We start from the raw sequence: 18,577 nt of genomic DNA on the forward strand, positions 1-18,577 counted from the left end.
AAAAAGGACAAGCTGGGCCGTTCTCTGTCAGCTGTCAGATATTTAAGTACTGGATATTCAGTGCAGTGATGCAGACCTATTTCCTCATTCAGGTGAGCCAGGATGGAAAAGCCCTGCTGGATGTCCTACAGCGTCCCTTGAGCCCTGGGAATTCTGAATCCCTCACTGCTACTGCAAACTACTCCAAGGCTGTTCACCAGGTGTTGGATGTGGTACACGAAGTCCTGCATCACCAGCGGCGCCTAGAGAGCATCTGGCAACACAGGAAGGTCCGGCTGCATCAAAGGCTGCAGCTCTGTGTTTTCCAGCAGGATGTTCAACAGGTAATGTCCCTACTAAAAAGATAAAAAATGACCCTTTCTCTGCAGCCATAAAGGTTAGTGATTCGTCCAGAGGCTGGTGCCGTAACCAAGATTTCACACACACCTCCAGAAATCTGCTAAAATCCTACTGCATCTTTCAGCATCTCTTGGTTTCATGTTGGAAATCATCACTCAGTCCACTGAATATTGGTCAGTCCATTCCCTGTAAGAATGTGACTCTGTTTTCAGTGGTTAATTTGTCACAAGTCAGCAATTAGCTGTAGGTACTCTACTGTTCCTGAGAAAGTGATGTTTAATAGAAAGAAGAATTTCAAGTGTAAGAAGCAGTTGAACTGTGGTGTGTTTCACCTTTTGGTGTGGAAGCAACATAAACTGACAGTTCAGTGGTGCTGTTTATATGGACTTTGCACTGTTACCACTTATGGAGTCCACATACCCATGCTATGAGTTTGGTGGCTCCAGTGAAGTGCACTCCCCAATGCTCAGGGCCCTCCTCACAGAAACACAGTTTGTACATCACAGGCTCGTCTCAGAGAACCTCAGCTCCAGGGGGATAACTTTTCTCTCCCAAAGGAATCCATGTGAGTGCCAGCACGGGCGTGTGAGTGACAGTGAGTATAGATGCCGTGTTTGTAGCTGCCAGCCATGCAGGCACAGATGTTCCAGGGCTCTGCTCATCCAGGGTGCTGTGGTTTGTTCAAGGGCCCCGTTATAGCCCAAAGCAGATGTTGGTGGCAATATGGTACCTGCTTTAAATGAAGAGGCTGAATGCTCTAATCATGTTTATGGAGCATTCTAATGTCCCTGGGGTTCTTTCTGCCACTGCCTTCCTCCAAGTGAAAAATGAGGCAGAGACAGAGTGACAAAGCTGTCACATGCAAAACAGACATGAACCAACAAGGACAGGAGACAGGCAGCTCTTATTCAACATGCAAATCTGTGCTGCTGGTGGTGCTGTAGCTGGAGTGCACAGCACAGGCAGAACTGTAGCTGTAGGTGTCCTTTGTGATCATTTCTTTGGCAGTCTTCAAAAGTTTGCCAGTATTTCTCTGGCAACTCAGGTTTTCCTCTAAGACCACAAAAATATTCATGACATATATATAATTAAAACTGGGACTGAATGTAACAGATGCTTAATTTAAGCAAGTTTTCTTTCATTATGTGTCAGCAAACATACTGCATGGTAATGAAATTCATAAGCTATATATTAAATAGAGCATGTATTTGGTATTCAGTTAGAACACTTCCTGCAAACTATATGAAGTTAATACAGTTTTAGGGCTAAAATCTGAAAAATCACAGGGTTTAAATTCTGATGGTTTTATACTTTTTCTAATTGTGTTATTTAACATCAATAAGACTAACATTTTTGTGTAAATCACCCCAGGGAATGAAGAATACCTAAGATCATATTGATGTTAAATACCACAGTCTTTCCAAGCCGAAACTTTCTCTCTTACATCTTCTGAATTCAGTAGAACTGTTTATGAGGTTTGTTTATGAAATCCATTCAGACTTTTACTTCCCACACATGCAAGGCAATGAAGCTGTGTCACTGGTTTTCCAAAGGAGCAGGTCTTTACGTACTGTGGCTTTTGGTGAGAGCAAAAGAAACAGGCAGTAAGAGTCTCTGGAGCACAATCACTTTAGAGAGCATTACTCTGTGTGAGTTCAGTCTTCCCAAATTTTTCTCTTAATGGGTAGTTATTATCTGGGAGCAGCAACTTAATGCCAGACATGCTTCCATCCTAGCACACATTGGAGGCATCTCTTTGTCCTACTTAGAAAGTAGAGAGGAAGAGATGAATCATTCTGTTCACTAAACATCTGTACTATTCAAGATAAATGCTTTGTAACTCATAAATGAAATTATCAGCTAAACAGAAATATGAATTGTAGATTCCATGAGGAGGAGGAAGATATCTGAGTATGTTGACGGGAGCTTTTTTTTTGAAACTCATCACCTCCTGTGTATCTGTCATGCAATTCCTATTATGCTTACTTGGTTAAATGCCCTTTGGTTGGCAGATGAAGCTGTCTACCTGTATATTGTCACTGATCATAAGCAACATTGATCTATAATAATTTCTTGCCTTCTGAAAATGTAATAACCTTCAACTGAGTTCCCACAAGTTCAAGTCTAAAATGAAAAGATGTGGGAGAAGAAATCCTGACAAGAGAGCCCTGAGTTTATTAGATTTCTCTGTTTTCTAAAAACGTGGTGATGCAGCATAGTTTCTGTAAGGAGGATTCCTGTCACACAGCTCAGAATTAGACAGGTTCTCACAGGTGCAGTTTTCCCTGTCGGGATATCCTGTGGCTCACCCTCTCCAGTGCAGTAAAGGTTCTGGTGAAAGATGATCTCTGTGGCAGAGCTTGCACTCCTTCACGTGTTCATCCTTTCTTGTCACGTCACCTGTTGGGCATCAATCTTATCTTACACGTGGATGTTCACAGGGACAAGTTTGGTTGCATGTTTTAATAGAGACTCCAAGATTATTTTGCATCCTCTCAGTCTGCTATTAACAACATTATTAGATTTTGGTAAAGATGTCTCCAAGAAGAGACTCTTACGGATCCTGAGAGATCAGAAATTCCTTATCTGACTACTCTGGTTAGTCTTGTCAGAGGGATTGAGTATTTGGGCTTGAAATATCAACTGTGCACAGAGAGGTCTTACAGAACTGATTAACTGGATGAAGGTTTTGTGTAGGCCAGGTGTGTTCCACTTGAACTGGATTTGAGGGTTGAAATGTGTTCAACAGGGCTCATTCATATAATTTCTAATTATCTGCACCCTTTGCAAGGCAAGACTACCTCCTGTACGTACTAATGGCATGTCAGGGCTGTGTTCTCAGGGTTTGACACCGAAATACTTCTGAGTCTAGCTGGGTTTCAGCTTGAACTGCACAAAATCCCTGCAGTCACAGCATAACTGAAATAAACACTGTGCTGTATAAAAACCAGTGTAAACACTGTGGATTGCCAAGTTACAATATTAATGTAAGAGATGTTATGCCATAAAATATCATTAGAAATAATCACTACCTCACACCATCAGACATTTTACAAGACTATTTGCTACTACATCTATGTATTAATACAATTACATCCATTTGCACTTATGAACCAAGGTAAATAATGGTGTGCTGAGTTATGAATGTATAGTGTTTTAAAGAAGGAAAGAAAATAAATGGTGTGAAACTGCATTTGCAGCCTTCACAGGAAATAGAGCACCATTCACACAAAAGCAACAGCAGTTAAGAAAATTTGTGAGCTGCCAGAGGTTCAACACAGTCAGGAATTGATAAGAAGCTCTTTTAACACCAAAAGTATTTAGGATCATTATAAAAATGTTGGGTTGCTGAGTGTATAAAATACTTCATTGCTTTAGTTGTTTTTTAGAAGTTCTCTGGTTTCAGATAGGGAAGAAGTGTGCTGTTTGATCCTTTTAGAACACAGCTGTGGGAGGAGGTGCTGAGATTCTGTCCTGCAAGGGAGAAGAAAAATCCCTTTGACTTTCATGCCATTATTTTGTAGTTGCTGCAGATGCATCAGCCCATTTTTGGTACCTTTTCCCTTTTGCTCCTCTCTGCTCTGGGTCTTCCCCTTCTGTAGGCTATTTACCATCAAATTACCACCATTTCAATTTCTGTAGAGATTTGAAACTGTTCTCATATTTTCTCACATTTCCACTGCTTTGCACTGTTAGGTCCCAATTTATCCTGCCAGCCTCTGCGGGCATCTCTCCGCTCTTACATTTCCTTTTGCCCCTGAACAGCAACACCATGAAACAGCAAGGGTAGCAAAAGCCTTGCAGCATGAAATGTTATCAAACTGCCTTAGAAATAGCTGAAGGAAGTTTATAAAGTTGTTCTTCACCCCACTGCCTCCCCATCCCCTTTGTTTCACATGGGCAAGAGTTTCTTGAACCTGAATTCTCCGCTCTATAAACTCACTCAAGTGAAGCACACCCGTTAAAGCAGAAGGAGAATGGAGACCCATTTGATGCAATATTGAAGTGGTCTGGGCAAGCCTTGAACTCGGTACTTTAGCACCCTTCCATGTCAGAATAGTCACATTGTTAGTTCCATTCTGCAGCCTTCACTGCTCCTCACAGAAATCCTCGGTCTTCCTGGCACAGGCAGCCTGCTTCTCCACAGACTCACAGCATTCTCTGAAGGTCTCTGCTGGGGCTCCTTTCTCCTTGCTTCACTTTGGTTGGGATGTCTGCCTGTAAAAGAGGAGCTGAAAAATGGGTGTCTGTAGAGGTGCTGTGTGTGCTGGTTGTTTCTTGGCTGTGAACAGTGTTGAGTTAGCTGTGGTGGCTCTGCACGGCAAAATGGGGCAGGCCCATCGTGGCAGATGACACTGACAAACATTTACTGGTGAGAGAGTAGGCAGTGCTAAGAAAGCTGGAACTGTTGCCTTTCCAGCTGCAGTGATGTCTCAAATCCTCTTCGTTATTGAGAAGGTCAAGCTAAACTAGTGTCAGGTTCATCTGATTTCTCTGAATTTGGGATTTGCCTTCTGTTGGCTTCATGCCCAGATACATTAAGGGACACAGTTTTGGTTTCCTTACGTGGTTATCTGCCTCTGGTGATGGATGAAAAGGCCATGTGGCCATTCTGATATCATTACATATACCAGCTGCCTTTGTTGTGGGAGACTGCAGAGTACTGAAGAGGAAAGGCTGTGTCTCTTCATAACCAAGCACTTTAACTTGTAATGTCTCTGGCTTTTCCTGGCAGAGAAAACAGATCAGGGCATGATCCTGACATCATTTGTACGGAAAAATGTCCTGCCAGCATCTGTCTGTCTCCATACACTATCTGAGAATGCTGAACACTTCAAGTGATACATGTGATCTATGTAGTCCATTTGCAGAAGAATGCTTGGATATTTGAGGCAGTTTATGCTTTATTGAGCTCTCACACAAGATTTTACAGGGTTAGGTCTGTGCATTACTCCCCCATTTGCATGTGTACACTTGGTTGTTTTGATCCCTTCAAGGCAGTGAAGAGTTCTCCAACATTCTGTAGTTTTCCAACTTGTCATAGTTTGTTACAAAGACAAAAGAAATGAGACTATACATCTGCTTTTACACTTTGTTTACAATAATACATTCACTGGGTCTTGTAAAACAAGAGATTTATTCGTAAACAATTGCTAAGGAAGAAAAAAGAACATTATAATTAAGTCAAGATTATATTTATTACCAGATGACTTCAGCCACATCACCCTGCAAGTACACATCACATGCTCTGTGTGCCATCTGAACAAATTTAGCCTGTAAACAGCTCCCACTGTCAGTCATTAATTAAAACATTACAATTCAAAGCATCCTAGAGAATTTTCACAACTCCTTTGGTAAATTGATGTGGTCATGAGACACATTTAATGTTTGTCACTGACATGTTTACATTTTCAGAGTATTACTGTTACACTGTCTCTGAGCTTAGAAGATGTGTGTGACATTACCAGCCATAAGTGATAATGAGTAGAGGTTCTAATTATTGCTGTATTTCCTCCCAAAAATAGTGAAAAAGGAATCAATACTGGTAAAACTTCTTGGCAACCTTCTCCCAATGGGGTACAAGAGGAGAGAAAACAACATTTTGTTATCCATGACTGAGAGATAAATACCTTTGTTCTCACTAGCCCTGGCCTTCCAGCAGTTGGTGATGCCACTGGTTTTGTGATATGAATATCTCACCAAAGCATTCTGATAGAACACCACACAACTTTTACCTACAGAGCTCTAAAGGACCAACAATATCATGTGCACGTCTCCAAACTCGCATTCATCTCTGGCACTTGTGATGTAGCACTTCTCTGCTTTATTCTTTATGCAGTAAAGGATGTACAATTGTAATAAAAGGATTTTCCGTTTGCTTCCATCCACATCACAGACCATGCAATAAAACGTTTTGTCAACTGCTTTTTCACAGCAATTTTCATTCCATTCCTATTGTTCCTGCCAAAGGAATGGGAATGTTTTCAGGCACGGTGAGTCCAGGCAATGAAGAGATCTATGGCCCCGCTCATCTTCTCAGGAGGACTTATGAGTAACCAGTGCTGAAAGTAAAGTGGTGGTTTCTTTGTGCTGACCCTGCAAATATAGTGGGAATGGCCACTCCAATAACAAGCATTGCTGAGTGATTTAGTGGCTTATTTTGAACTGTTAAAAAGGACTGTCATTCCTTAATTTGAGCCCACAGTGCCATGGGATCATGCAGGAGTTTCAGATGATTTTTACTGACTGTAGATGTCTCTCTAAGCTCTGGTGATGACAGAGTATAGAGTAGGAGCACTCTGCACAGCTACACAACCCCTGGTACTCCATGACCAGGCTGTGTTGGATTTGCTGCACAAGGAACCAGACTAGGAAGGAGAGTATTGCCCACATATTTCTTTCAGTTTCTGGTGATTTTATAGGGATGTTTCTCTAGTTCCTTTAGCTTGCAAAGACATGGAGCATTTATAGGCAGTGTCCTCAGGGCTGTCCAACACAAACAGAACAGGGTTCTTGGAAAAAGAGCACAACTGAAAGAAGTAATGTGCATTTTCCCTCTTTACCAATAGCTCTGTCTGAACAATCCTCCCTTTGAAGAGCCGCAACAGAGCTTTCTGAGTGAGGGGGCAGTCGTGGCATGCTGCTCTCTGGGCACAGTGGCTATTTGTACAGAGGCAACCTCTGTGTTTCTGTGCAGGCAGAACCTGGGACATTTTCACCCTGTAACCACTGATCACTGTGTGGTATAAGAGCACCTCAGATGTCTGAGGCTATCAGCCAAAAAATAAATTGCTTTACGTGCTTCAAACTCACATAAGAGAAAGGGAGCTCAATATCTGACAATGCTCTTAAATTTAGACCAGTATTATCTTGTATTATTTTTGTGCCAAAACTCTTCACAAAGAACTATAGGTTTAAATTTTTGTTTAAAGATATTTATTCTGGAAATCCCTTAGGGGTTGCTGATTAACAATACTCTATCCTCTTCATAATTTGATTTAAAGTATAACTTGAAATTATCTGGAAACAACCTTTGCTTTATTCTTCCTTTACATAGTTATTAAGACAAGCAGACCATTGTTCTTTGTGCTCCTAAAGAGTCAGTGATGAAAAAATAATAATGATCACTTTTTAATTTATACACAGAGCAGTAGTGCAAGGGATATCCCAACTCCAGGGGCCAGATTCAGTTACCAGCTGAAGTTTACTTAACACTGATGTATGAGCAGTGCAAGAACACTTTGATGAGCTTCACAGCTGTCTTGGGAGATAAGATCTGAAGAAATCTGAATGAGCCAGCTTGATCTCTGAACCTATTGAAGTGAGAGGAGGAACAGAAAAAAAAATCCTTTGTCTGTCAAAAAGTGTTTTTCTTGTTTAGAGCACTGTCTGTCCTTCAAGACCTAGTTCCTTTCAGATGGTCTGTTTTGCTGCTTCTTGAATGGCAAAGGTTTGGGCTCTTATGCTAAGAAGCTCTTGTGGGAACCCTCTGAAATCATACTGGCTCATTGAGGATTTGGATCTGTCTTTCAGTGGATGGAGAGGAAACAAGTCATAGCATGAAGAAATGGAGAAGGCGATATAAAGATGCAGTTCCTTCTCTGTAGGCAGGTGTAATGATCATGGTCTGTATTTATCCTGCCTGTCTTTAGAAGCATAACTGAATCATCCAAGTCAGGAGCCTAATGCAGAGTCTCCTTTTATAGTCAGCAGAGAGACACTGGCATCTCCAGAGAAGGGCTCTCATTGTACCTGGATACTTCCCTCCCTTACTCCAGACTGTAAGGGAAAAATGATAGTGTAGGCTCTTCAGACAAGACCTTCAGTTCACTACCTAATCTTGGGTGGGATTTATTGGGATGCAGGAGCCCAAATCCGGTGTGATGCTGTTCTGCTGGGCATTCAGTGTCTTCCTGAGCCCAGATTTGCTTTGCAGAATTCTGCAGGGAAGTCAGTCCTCAGCAAACTGCTAAAATTTGATGTTACACTTAAACAGAATTTGTAGTCATTATGCATCATGTCCCCATTGTCTATTTCTGTCCCAGGATTGTTTGCGTGTCAGCATTCCTGCAAATACAATGTGCAGTTTATTGTTTCTGAAAGGCATCGTTGGCTCTTAGTGCCATGGCAAAGGAGGAGAGAGAATTGGGCTTGTCTGTTGCTCATTAGCCCTACAAAAATAGAAGGGTTGTAGTGGTGAAGAAAGAGAAATAAAATAGAGTTTTCTCCAGCTATATGTATATTTTTTGAAAGCAATGGCTAGAATGAGTAATTGTCATAAGAACATGGAGAAAAATAAGGTCTTTGAGCAGATGTAGACTGGAATGCCAGAAAACTTTCTGCCCTGTAACTTTAAGAAGTAACAATAATAATAGTGCCTCTTGGTTATTAAGGTTTTTTTCATTTCAGGATTATGGGTTTTCTAAAAGGTTGATGTTGAGCAACCTGCCAAAAGTCACTTCAAGCTTCATGACTAGAACTTTTCATGTCAGGATGTCTGATTTACAAATCCCTGCTCTAAACCAACAAAGTCATTGCTACTCCAGTTTTACCCCTTATGGAAAGATCTGATAGGATTTATTGGGACTATCTAAAAATTAAATAAAGTTATGTTATGCTAAGAAATAAATGTGCTATTTTAGGCACTGGTTTAGGAGTCCAAAATAGTAATTCTTTTGTACTCCACTTGTTTCCCTTGATCTTTCCTTTCAATTATCTCCTCATATGGCCTCCCAGCTTTTTCATGATTCTCCTGTCACTCAGAGTGGTCAATCCTCTTTCATATTGCTGTTGACTGATGGCCAACAAAATCATTTTCATTGATGTGAGAAAAAAACCCTTGCCAGACAACAAAGAGCATAACAAAAGCTAGTTCCTAATGTATAACTGTAATACTTTTCCCCATGTTTTCCTCCACAGAACAGCTGCTCAGCCAGTTGCTCACTTTGCCCCTCTGTGATGAATTACACTCATGGTTTGAGATTATTGAGTCTTGCTGGGTAGCAAGAGCCAACTTAGGCTGAGCTGTCTCTGCCCCCTGCCCCTCTCTGTGCCGGTCATTCCCGTTGGTTCTTGCTCATCCTCACAGCTCTGCCTTTCTCCATGCCAAAACTGTTTTCCCTGGCTGTGCTCTGCAGCAGCTCCTTGCTCTGATAGCATCTCCTGTGGGCTGTGCCTGGTTCTGGTGGCTGCCTTACCAAACCAGCTTGACTGAAGAGTGCTGGTATTTCTTGCCATGGGAGAGAGGTTGTGTGCTATTTTGAACTAAACACGGAGTTTTAGCTTGCAGGAGACTTTTAGGCAACTTCTTTTGTTTCATATTCCTCACAGGAAAGCCTTGCACAAAGCTCCTTGCTTGTTTTTAGAAGCTGTAACCTGGACTGTGCTCTGGAAGCTATTGCCTAGGCTGGGGTAACCCTTCAGGCACATTTAGACAGAACTGCTTGGCTCCAGCTCCTGTATACTGTTACAGCTATAAACTTCTTTTATGTTACACTATGGTTCCCTTTAACAAAAATGTCTTTCAAATGTGAAAATATGCAAACCAAACACATTTCAGGTCTATCCACTGGTCTTTCACCTTTCCACTCCTTTTTTTTTGAAAGTTCTTGAATTGTTATTTTTCCTTTTGGATTTTTTTTAGATGGAACGTGTATTGAGGAATGGAGAATATTACTTTTATTTTTGGCTTCAGCAACATATAAAACATTCTGACCTTCAGATGGTTCCTTTCCCAAATAAGGAGGAGAAGTTGTGGGGGGGAGGGAAACCACGAAATGAAATTTTTTTGTATTACTATTTTCCTTGTTCCTCCAACAAAAAAGTAACTTTAAACAATCAAAATGTATTTTGGGTACGGTTCCTGCTTGCTTACCTCCTCAGGTTTTCAAAGCCCACAAGGTGTTAGGAAACAACAAGAGAAGGAAGTTCAGGATAAGGGGGTGCTGTAGCTCTGGAGCCATCAAACTAGAAGGAAAACAAGAAAGATTTTCACAGTTTGCAGAAAATTGATATTTTCTTTAAAAAGGTGCTCATAGGGAAAGTCCCCAAACACTTCTGCCCTTTATTCTGATCATGAGTCTCACTCCTGGAATCATTGAGGAGTCTCCTCTTTTCTCTAAACAGCTCAAGGCTGTTCCTTGCTGAAAAGGATTTTCCTAAATCTGATCCTTTTTGCCCATATATTCGAGTTTATTTTTGCATTTCCTGTCTGCCATGCGAACCTGGGCTATCCACTGACAAACAGCTCCCCACTGCCCTTATCCCTGGCCTTCTCTGGTGATCTGTAAGGTCACTGGCCTTTCAGCCTTTGAAACCCCCACAGGATCCTTTTCTCTGTGACATGTGGAAGAACCAGCAGGAGACCACACAAGGATATAAACATCCCAGGTTTTTGTTTTGCCCTGCTGTGTCTGGCCTAGGCAGTGCCCAGCTCAGCAGGGTCTGTGTGCTCCAGGCAAAGCTTCTCACACAGCACAGCAACTCAGCCCCTGCCCTGTTCTTCTCTTCTTCTCTCCTGCTTCTTCCCCACATGGTCTGCACTCCCATATTTTACCTCCAGTTTCTGATCAGGCCAGAGCCCCATGGAGAAAGGTTGTGTTTTCCTAGCTGTTGGCAGGATGCTCAGCCCCCAAGGGCTCTGTTCCTGGCAGGGGGGTTTAAGGCCACTGCAGTGCTGCATTTGCCATCCTGGTGAGTTTTTTCTGTTACTGCCACACGACTACCTAGACCCATTTGACCCAGCTGGGATTTGTTCTCTTACTAAACCTCTGCTGTATGCTGTGATTGTAAGCCTTTCTAAACCTGGATGATTAAATCATCTGCTCCCCTGGGAACCCAAAGCAGGGCTTTATTCAGTATCCTTTATTCAATACTCAGTATCAATCAGCAGTTTCCTCTGTGGTGCAGTAGGTGACTCAAACAGTGGAGAGTGCCTGAGTGCTTGTCTAGGGCCTAGAACACAGCACTTGCATTAAAGATACTCTGTTGCAAAGCTCCTCTTTGCTTTCTCTACCTTTTCTAGTTGTTACTTACCTTTAAATATCTTGTTTAAACTAGTAACAGCTTTCAATGGGTTAATACTATCAAAATGTACATTTTGTGATAGCAGTATGATACTGTTATCCTACTCTGGCATTTATCTGACAGAGAATTTCTTCCTTTGTTTTACAAACTGGGCCTCTGAAAGGGACCATACAGCAAATCTGTGTTGGAACTGTGAAGAACAGTTGTGGTTTTTTTTCTAAATCTTTATCCACTTTCTTTTAGTTTAGTTTTGTTTCTCCTCTTGAAACCCATAGACACATCTGTCATTGGCAGAGTTCAAATCAGTTGCTCTATTTACACATTTAAGAATAATGTGCTTTTCTGAAGAGCTCATGTAGCTTCTCTTTTCCCTCCTGCACACCTGCTATACAGGTCCTTCAAGGGGTCCTTCTATATTTTGGACACAAGAAAAAACAAAAAACAAAAACAAAAAAACAACAAATGCAAGGCAAATACTTCACAAGCCATGAAAGGTCACAGTTTGAAATGCACAAATTTCTCTGTAGGATCAGAAAGCTTTTCATCAAAAACGTGAAAATCAGCACTGTACTGCTGTGTTCACAAACATGAAAATTAGCTGTGATGACAGCTGGTACTAGTAGCAACAACTTGGGGGTCAAGATCTTAGAAATCTCGATCAGCTGAGTCCCGTGCATGTCTCCACTTTCTGTCAGGGCTGCAAATGCTGTTTTTCTGTTGGTGTGGTGCCAGAGAAGCAGAACAGAGAGTTACTACAGGTAGGAGGAAACACAAGATGTCAAATAATTATTTGAGGAATTACTAAAACTTTAACTGCACATGGTCACAGCAGAGTCTGAGCATTGTTAAAGTAGAAGAAGTTTCTAATAATTAGGATATTGTTTTATCTGTTGGTTGTAAAGAGATGTAGAGATCCCCTATGTAGGTGCACGTGAGGAGGAAACCAAACACTGAGCATGGTCCAGTGTTTCTCTTCCTGGGAATTTCAAAGCATAAGCTGAAGTGGTGGAAACAACCATAGAAGAAAATGAAATGGAGATTTGCTTGAGCAAAAAATCAAGAGCTTTTCAGGTTGCCTTTGCTTCAATGCTTACTCTGCCTGGGACAATATTCTTCCCATCCTCTTGAGCTGTGGGACATTCTTTCAGAAAACTCTGATTATGTCCAAGCAAACAGCCCAGATGGGGGGAGCCAGACCTAGACTAGAGCTGGCCACAGCCGTGTCTGACCCAGCAGCTGCATCTGGAAAAATGATGTGAAAGGACAAATATGGGACAAGGAAGGGAAACCTGGGAAAAATGTCTTCATCTCGGAAGGGCAGAATCACTGTTCTAACTAGCGCCATGGAGAGCAATAACCAAAAGTGCCCTAAGTAAGAAAATGTTTCTGAATTTCTGATTATTATAATTTTTCATAGTATGACAGACTTGATTAATTGTATTGCTAATTGATTACCCTGCAGCTAAGTGCCAGGTATGCTTGCTGAGAGCTGCAGAACAGGCTCACAAACAGCAGCACTGGAGTATAACTGCAAAAGAAATCATCTACCTGTCAGCCTGGAGAAGCTTCATGCAGAGCACAGCAGCATCTTTCTGTGGTGATGCAGAGCACATTTTCTGTGTCTTGTACAGAAGGAACATGCACAAATGGGGTTATTTATAGCTTCTCCACCTACACTCAGCTTTGAAATTTTGTCTAAAAGAAGTTCAACATTTAAAGAATACAACAAGGTTTTTAACTGGAAGATATGTTTTTTCTTTTCTTGATTTCCTTAAAAACAATAATCTGGGAACATTAGTAACAGTCCAGGCATTAAGGAAGAAACATTAGTTCTTCATTTGTCTGTCTATTGTTCTCTTACTTGGAATGTTTTTAGAAAGGCATTGCCAAATTTTATGAAGTAAAATATTTAATCGAGAAAATGAAAGATAAGTGGGGTACGTTTGATGAATGTGAACTTTACCAAAGGAAAGCAATGTTAAATTGAAAGAAGTTCCTTCTGAGGGTAAGAGAGATGTGGTGCATGTTCCCACTCCCTTTTGGGTAGCTCACATCCCAGATGATGGCATTTAGGGAAGGAGCAGCCTGGGGCTGCCTGACCTCAGGCAATGCCCAGAGGAAAGGGACAAGTCTTGCTCTCAAAATACCCAGCCTACACCACCTCTGCCAGCTCAGCCAGAGCCTGGAACTGAACGTGCTGTTTCCAAGAGAGACAACACTAAATCCTACATTTTGCTAATTACTAGAGCTGGGACCACCTCTTTTCTTTACAAGAAGGTGCACGGGACCATAATACAGTGCATCCTCACTCTTCTCCAAACTCATATCAGTTTCAAACCATCATGATACTTCTATGGATGTGAAGAACTGTACAAGTACGTAGTAGCTATCTGCAGCAAGCAGACACAAGATTATTTTTGCCATGTAAGCCTGTGAGAAGGGAAGGAGTTCAGGTGGAGCAGCTCTGTGGGAGCAGCATGTCCCTCACCATCGCACGAGGGGAGCAGCCGTGCTGCCCATGGAGGGGGGCTTATCTGGGAGCACATGAGTAATTGCGGCTATTGCCCAGGTCTGTAGGTCTACAATAAAGTGCAAGTTCTTGGAGGTGAGTGGGGAATGGCAGAGAAATGCTGCAGCAAGTCCCCATGAGCTTCTGAGCCTCTGCTAGAAAAGTTGTGAACAGTCTCGCTGGTGTGCAGTCCATTGCTGTGGGAGATATTTAGGCTGTCTTCACTTAGTCATGCTGTGAAGCCTGCAGCCCTTCCATAACCAGTTTGCATGTTTTTGCAATAGAAACTCCTAAGAAGGGGGTTGCTGGGGGAGTTGTTATTCTGTGGTGTTTTCCACTGCAGAAGCTGTTGATGGACAAGGATCCTGCTGCAGGGACCATCTTCTCTGGATAAACACCCACAGAGCTGTTTCCAGATGGGCTTGTAGGACATCTGTGGGTGCTAGAAGCAGTGAGAAGTGTGAATAAGACTGTACACGTGTAATTTTGTAATATCTAGGACTTTCCTGACACTCCTCTGGACCCAATCTCAGCAGTGATGTCGTTTACTCAGATGTGTTCAGCAGGGTCAGCTGTGCCTTGTGAGGCTGCCCCTGCTGCAAGGAACAGAACATCGATGCTCTGTTTTGACAAACTAGTGGGGCTTTAAACTACAAAGGTTAGGTTTTTATTGGAAAATGAAAAATTGTACAGAGGTGAAATTTTCACATAATGTCCAGGAAGCTCATAAAAACACATACAATCTGACTTCATAGGGACTTCTTTTTTTGGTTGAATGTAGACAAGGGAATAAAGGAAATTATAAAAAATGTTTTAATTGGATCTGCATTTAATTCTCCTTGTTAATTTAGTTGCAATATGCAGCAAAATACTGATAGGTCTGTAAGGTTATTTTTCCCTCCAAGGGTAAATGGGACTGTATGTTTTTTCTTTTGAAAAGACCTCTTTAATTATGTCGTGGTATTTGGAATAGCTACAATTAGAGAGCAAAAGCAGGGAGTGATTAAGAACTCCTACTTAATAGCAGCTACATTAGTTCTCTGACTTTTAAAAGAGACCCAGGCACAGCTGAGTCCACACACACCACACAGAGGAGTTGTGGTGAAAAGGAAAGGCAAAATGGTGGTCAAAAAATTTTAGCTGACTTTAGGGAACATTGCCTATTGTAGTGTTTTAAGAAAACTCTTTCTTGAGAAAGGATTGAAGTATCAAAATTCATCCTTCTTGTCCAGTCTTCAGACTATGTTAATGGGTGTAGCTCTGTTCACTCACTTCTGCCTTCAAACAAACAAACAAACATGCCCAAAAAACCCCTCTGAAACCTCAGATTGCTTGTCTGGTAATAGTGGGCTACACCGTGTCTTAAGACAGTTTGAAATAAGTGACTCTTATTACTTAGAGTCCAAGCTGAATTAAATACAGAAGAGCTTGGTAGTCTGGCTGTATTATTTTCTGAAGATGAATTAATCATTGCTGCATGGACAGATGAAGCTCTGGTATTTCAGGATTTATAGGTGTACACTCAGCAATTAGCATTTGTACCAGAGTGGTTTTGGAGCAGCTTACACCTGATTTTAAAGCCCTGCCTTTCAATGCATTGCCTGTTCCCTTTTGTACAGCTGCCATCATTATTTATAATATTTCAGTGTGTTCCTTTAGTGGAAAAGGTTCCTAGAATCCCCAACCAAATTTGGAACCACATATTTCCAGAGGCTGCAAAAACTTAAAGTGGAAGGCAGCTTTCTTTCCACTTTCTCTGTCAGCCTTGCTTTTTTCAACTGTAAATGTGATTAATGTAATTTTAGAAAAGTGAATGGAGGCAGGGACGTTGAGTCATTTGCTGAACTGCCATGCTGGGCATTGAACCAAATCACTCCGATTCCTTTCTACTGTTGATATGAAATCCTTGTTGCTTTGTACTTACTTCTTGAAACTCTTTCATGATTTGATCTATTTGACAAAGGCAGCGAGCAGAGAAAGGCCCTGGGGCTGCTGAGCTGCATCAGCAGGGCTGTGCCTGCACATGGGGGCTGCACTCACCTGCTTCAAGCTGTGCACAGCAGCCTGGGATCTGCACATGGTCAAACACTGCCACATGGAAAATGGAACAGGGTGTTGAGCTCTGTGTGTGTCCAGAGGCTCAGATCCTGCTGGATGCACAACTAATTCCTGCCTCTTAACTTGACAAACATGGGGCCTTTGCTGATCCGTGTTTGCTGAAGGTGGTTGAAACTTCACTGTGGTTTTGGTGGGAAAAAGATCTGAGTTTTTGAGCCAGATATAGATGCCTCTATAAAAATCATTTCATGGGAGCTAAAGTTGACTTTTCTGGTTCAAACAAGAGGTGTGATCCCCATCTTTAAAAGGTTTTGTAACAATATTTTATTGTGCCCCCAACATAAATTTATAATGAAGAAAGAAGTGAAAAAGGGAGCTCAGTTTTTATTAGGAGGTAGAAATCACAGATGAGAATGACTGAGTTTTGTTTTGGGTTCTATTATAAACCATTAATAATAGCAGGAAAAGCCAGAGGATAAGTTCCTTTGTATTTCAGTGTATTTTCTCAGCTAGACCTTTACTTGACATTACCCTGCTGTGACAGGGCCAGGGATAATAGGGAAAAGGAATCTATTTTCAGCAATGATTTGGAATACAAAAAGAAACTGATTTAAATCAGACTGTGTGTGCATTTTATTCATTACAGAGGATTAGTATTTCTTAAGTCTCCTTGAGTTGAAATGAGTTAGAGGGGATTTTTCATTTTGTTCTTCTTCTGATCCTCAGTGTTTGTTCTGTCTTCCCTGGTGCTGTTGCTGACACCGAGTTCTCCTGGAGGGCCTGGTAGCAGGCCAGGGGTTGGGCTGGCTGTGCCATCCTGCACAAACAGCATTATCCACTAGATGGAATTCCAGTGGATAGAAGTGGCTGCTGCCTCTCCTGTCAGAGTTCTCCCTGGCAAATGTGCAGAGGATCTCTTAAAGGCACTTTTGCTTCCCAATAAAGGAGTGGTTTGTTAGAGCACAACTTTTTTTAACTGTGTTGTTCATAAACGCAGATACGATGAGTAGCTTCTAGTTCTGCTTGAAGAAAATGCAGTATCAAGAGATTCTGTCTTGTATTTGCAAAATCTGGTACACCCAGCATGTGTTACTAACTAGGCTTGTACAGTTTCGAAGGGCTTTGACAGAAAAGATTGGATTTTGTTGCTGTGCAGTGGAACAAAACCTTTATAATAAGCTTTGGACGTAAAGTATGATCTGAAACATGAACTTTTTAACTGCATTTCTTGGTTACACAAAGTGGGCCTGGCAAAGGCAGAGCTTCTGGAATAAGAGTGTCAGACATGCAGAGCCTTGGAGCTCCTGTGTATTCATAATTGCAGCTACAGAAAAAGTGAAGATAAGGTTGGATTCTCGTGAATTCTGAAGAGCCAGATGAATTCCTGCTATCTCACCAGAATTTAGTTAGCCCATAGTGTCTCAGGAGCAAACAAGAAAGTGCCCATAGTGGCAGCTTGATACTGCCTGGCTGCCTTTCACTGCACAGTTTTAGAGGCTTTATCCATGTGTTTAAAGTTAGGCAGTGCTTATGCACCTATTTGAAATGGGGCCTCATTTAAAGCTGAATAAATTAGGTGGAATTGCTCTGGAATTTATTACAACTGTGTTACCAAAGAGTTAAGCTAACCCCTTTGAGTTATACCAGGTTTGTACTGTTTTGAGATCAAGATCTGACTCTTAGCTGTTTGAAGTGTAAAATGGTGTAATTTATTTTCAGCTTTCAGGATAACCTAGTTTTAAGAGTCACTATGGCAACACCAGCGGGTCTGAGGGTAGCAGGGATTAATGATTGCCTTGGCCAGGGCACCTCCGTGGGTCACCTCACCCAGGAGCAGAGGAACTGTTCCACATGTCCCGGGTCAGATGCAGAAATTGGGGAGCTCTGTCACCGCTGGGACCACACGCTGCATCTTCATCACTGCTCACTTCTCCTCTCTCCCTGCTGCACGAGGGGAGTGACTGCTGTCTGAAGCAGTAGCCTGAAGTAGTCTGAAGTAGTCTGAAGACTGAACAAGAATTATGAATTTTGATACTTCTTCATTCCTTTCTCAAGAAAGAGCTCTCCTAAACACTCCAATAGTGTACAGTCAGTGACTGCTGTGTTTGAGCAAAACTCGGTGTTCAGGCTGCCTGGGAAAGGGTGGAGTCACCATCCCTGGAGGCATTTAAAGGACCTGGTGTAGTGGTGGGCTTGGCAGTGCTGTGTTGGAGTCAATGATCGAGTTCCATTCTGACTTTAATGATACTGTGATTCTTACCCAAGCCATCCTCATTTCATCTTCATTCATTTCTGCTAAAAGAAATACAGCTTAAAAGATGTGAAAATACAGAGGTTTTTCAACTACCTTCAAGAGCAGACATAGTTCCTTTAGGTAATGGATTTACTACTCTTTTGACATTTTGCGTTCATTTAAAATGGGTGCAGATCATGAGGATTTGCTGGGAAAGAATTGGTTCCTAAGGAGATTTTGATTTAAATTGGATAAAGTTATGAGATGTTTCTTAGTTTTCAATTTCCTGATTAGGAAAGATACCTACAGAAAGAGACTTCATTTTCAAAGTGCAGCCTTGAAATGACTGTTTTCCCTTTTAAAATAGAGCCCCATTGCTTTGGTTTTTAATTATTATTTAAAAATTAAATTAA

The 18,577-nt window shown here is 41.6% G+C and overlaps 1 protein-coding gene across 4 annotated transcripts in view; it reads left to right on the forward strand.

Moving 5' to 3' along the window:
- KALRN (kalirin RhoGEF kinase) overlaps positions 1–18,577 on the forward strand; it is a 467,474-nt gene that overhangs the window by 232,134 nt on the left and 216,763 nt on the right. For all 4 annotated transcript variants that reach the window (XM_063400879.1, XM_063400874.1, XM_063400877.1 and 1 more), the window contains exon 9: positions 93–323. In XM_063400879.1, coding sequence (XP_063256949.1) covers positions 93–323 — 231 coding nt within the window. The remainder of the gene's footprint in view (positions 1–92; positions 324–18,577) is intronic.

Source organism: Prinia subflava, chromosome 6, assembly GCF_021018805.1.
Source record: "Prinia subflava isolate CZ2003 ecotype Zambia chromosome 6, Cam_Psub_1.2, whole genome shotgun sequence".
Classification (NCBI taxonomy): Eukaryota; Metazoa; Chordata; class Aves; order Passeriformes; family Cisticolidae; genus Prinia; species Prinia subflava.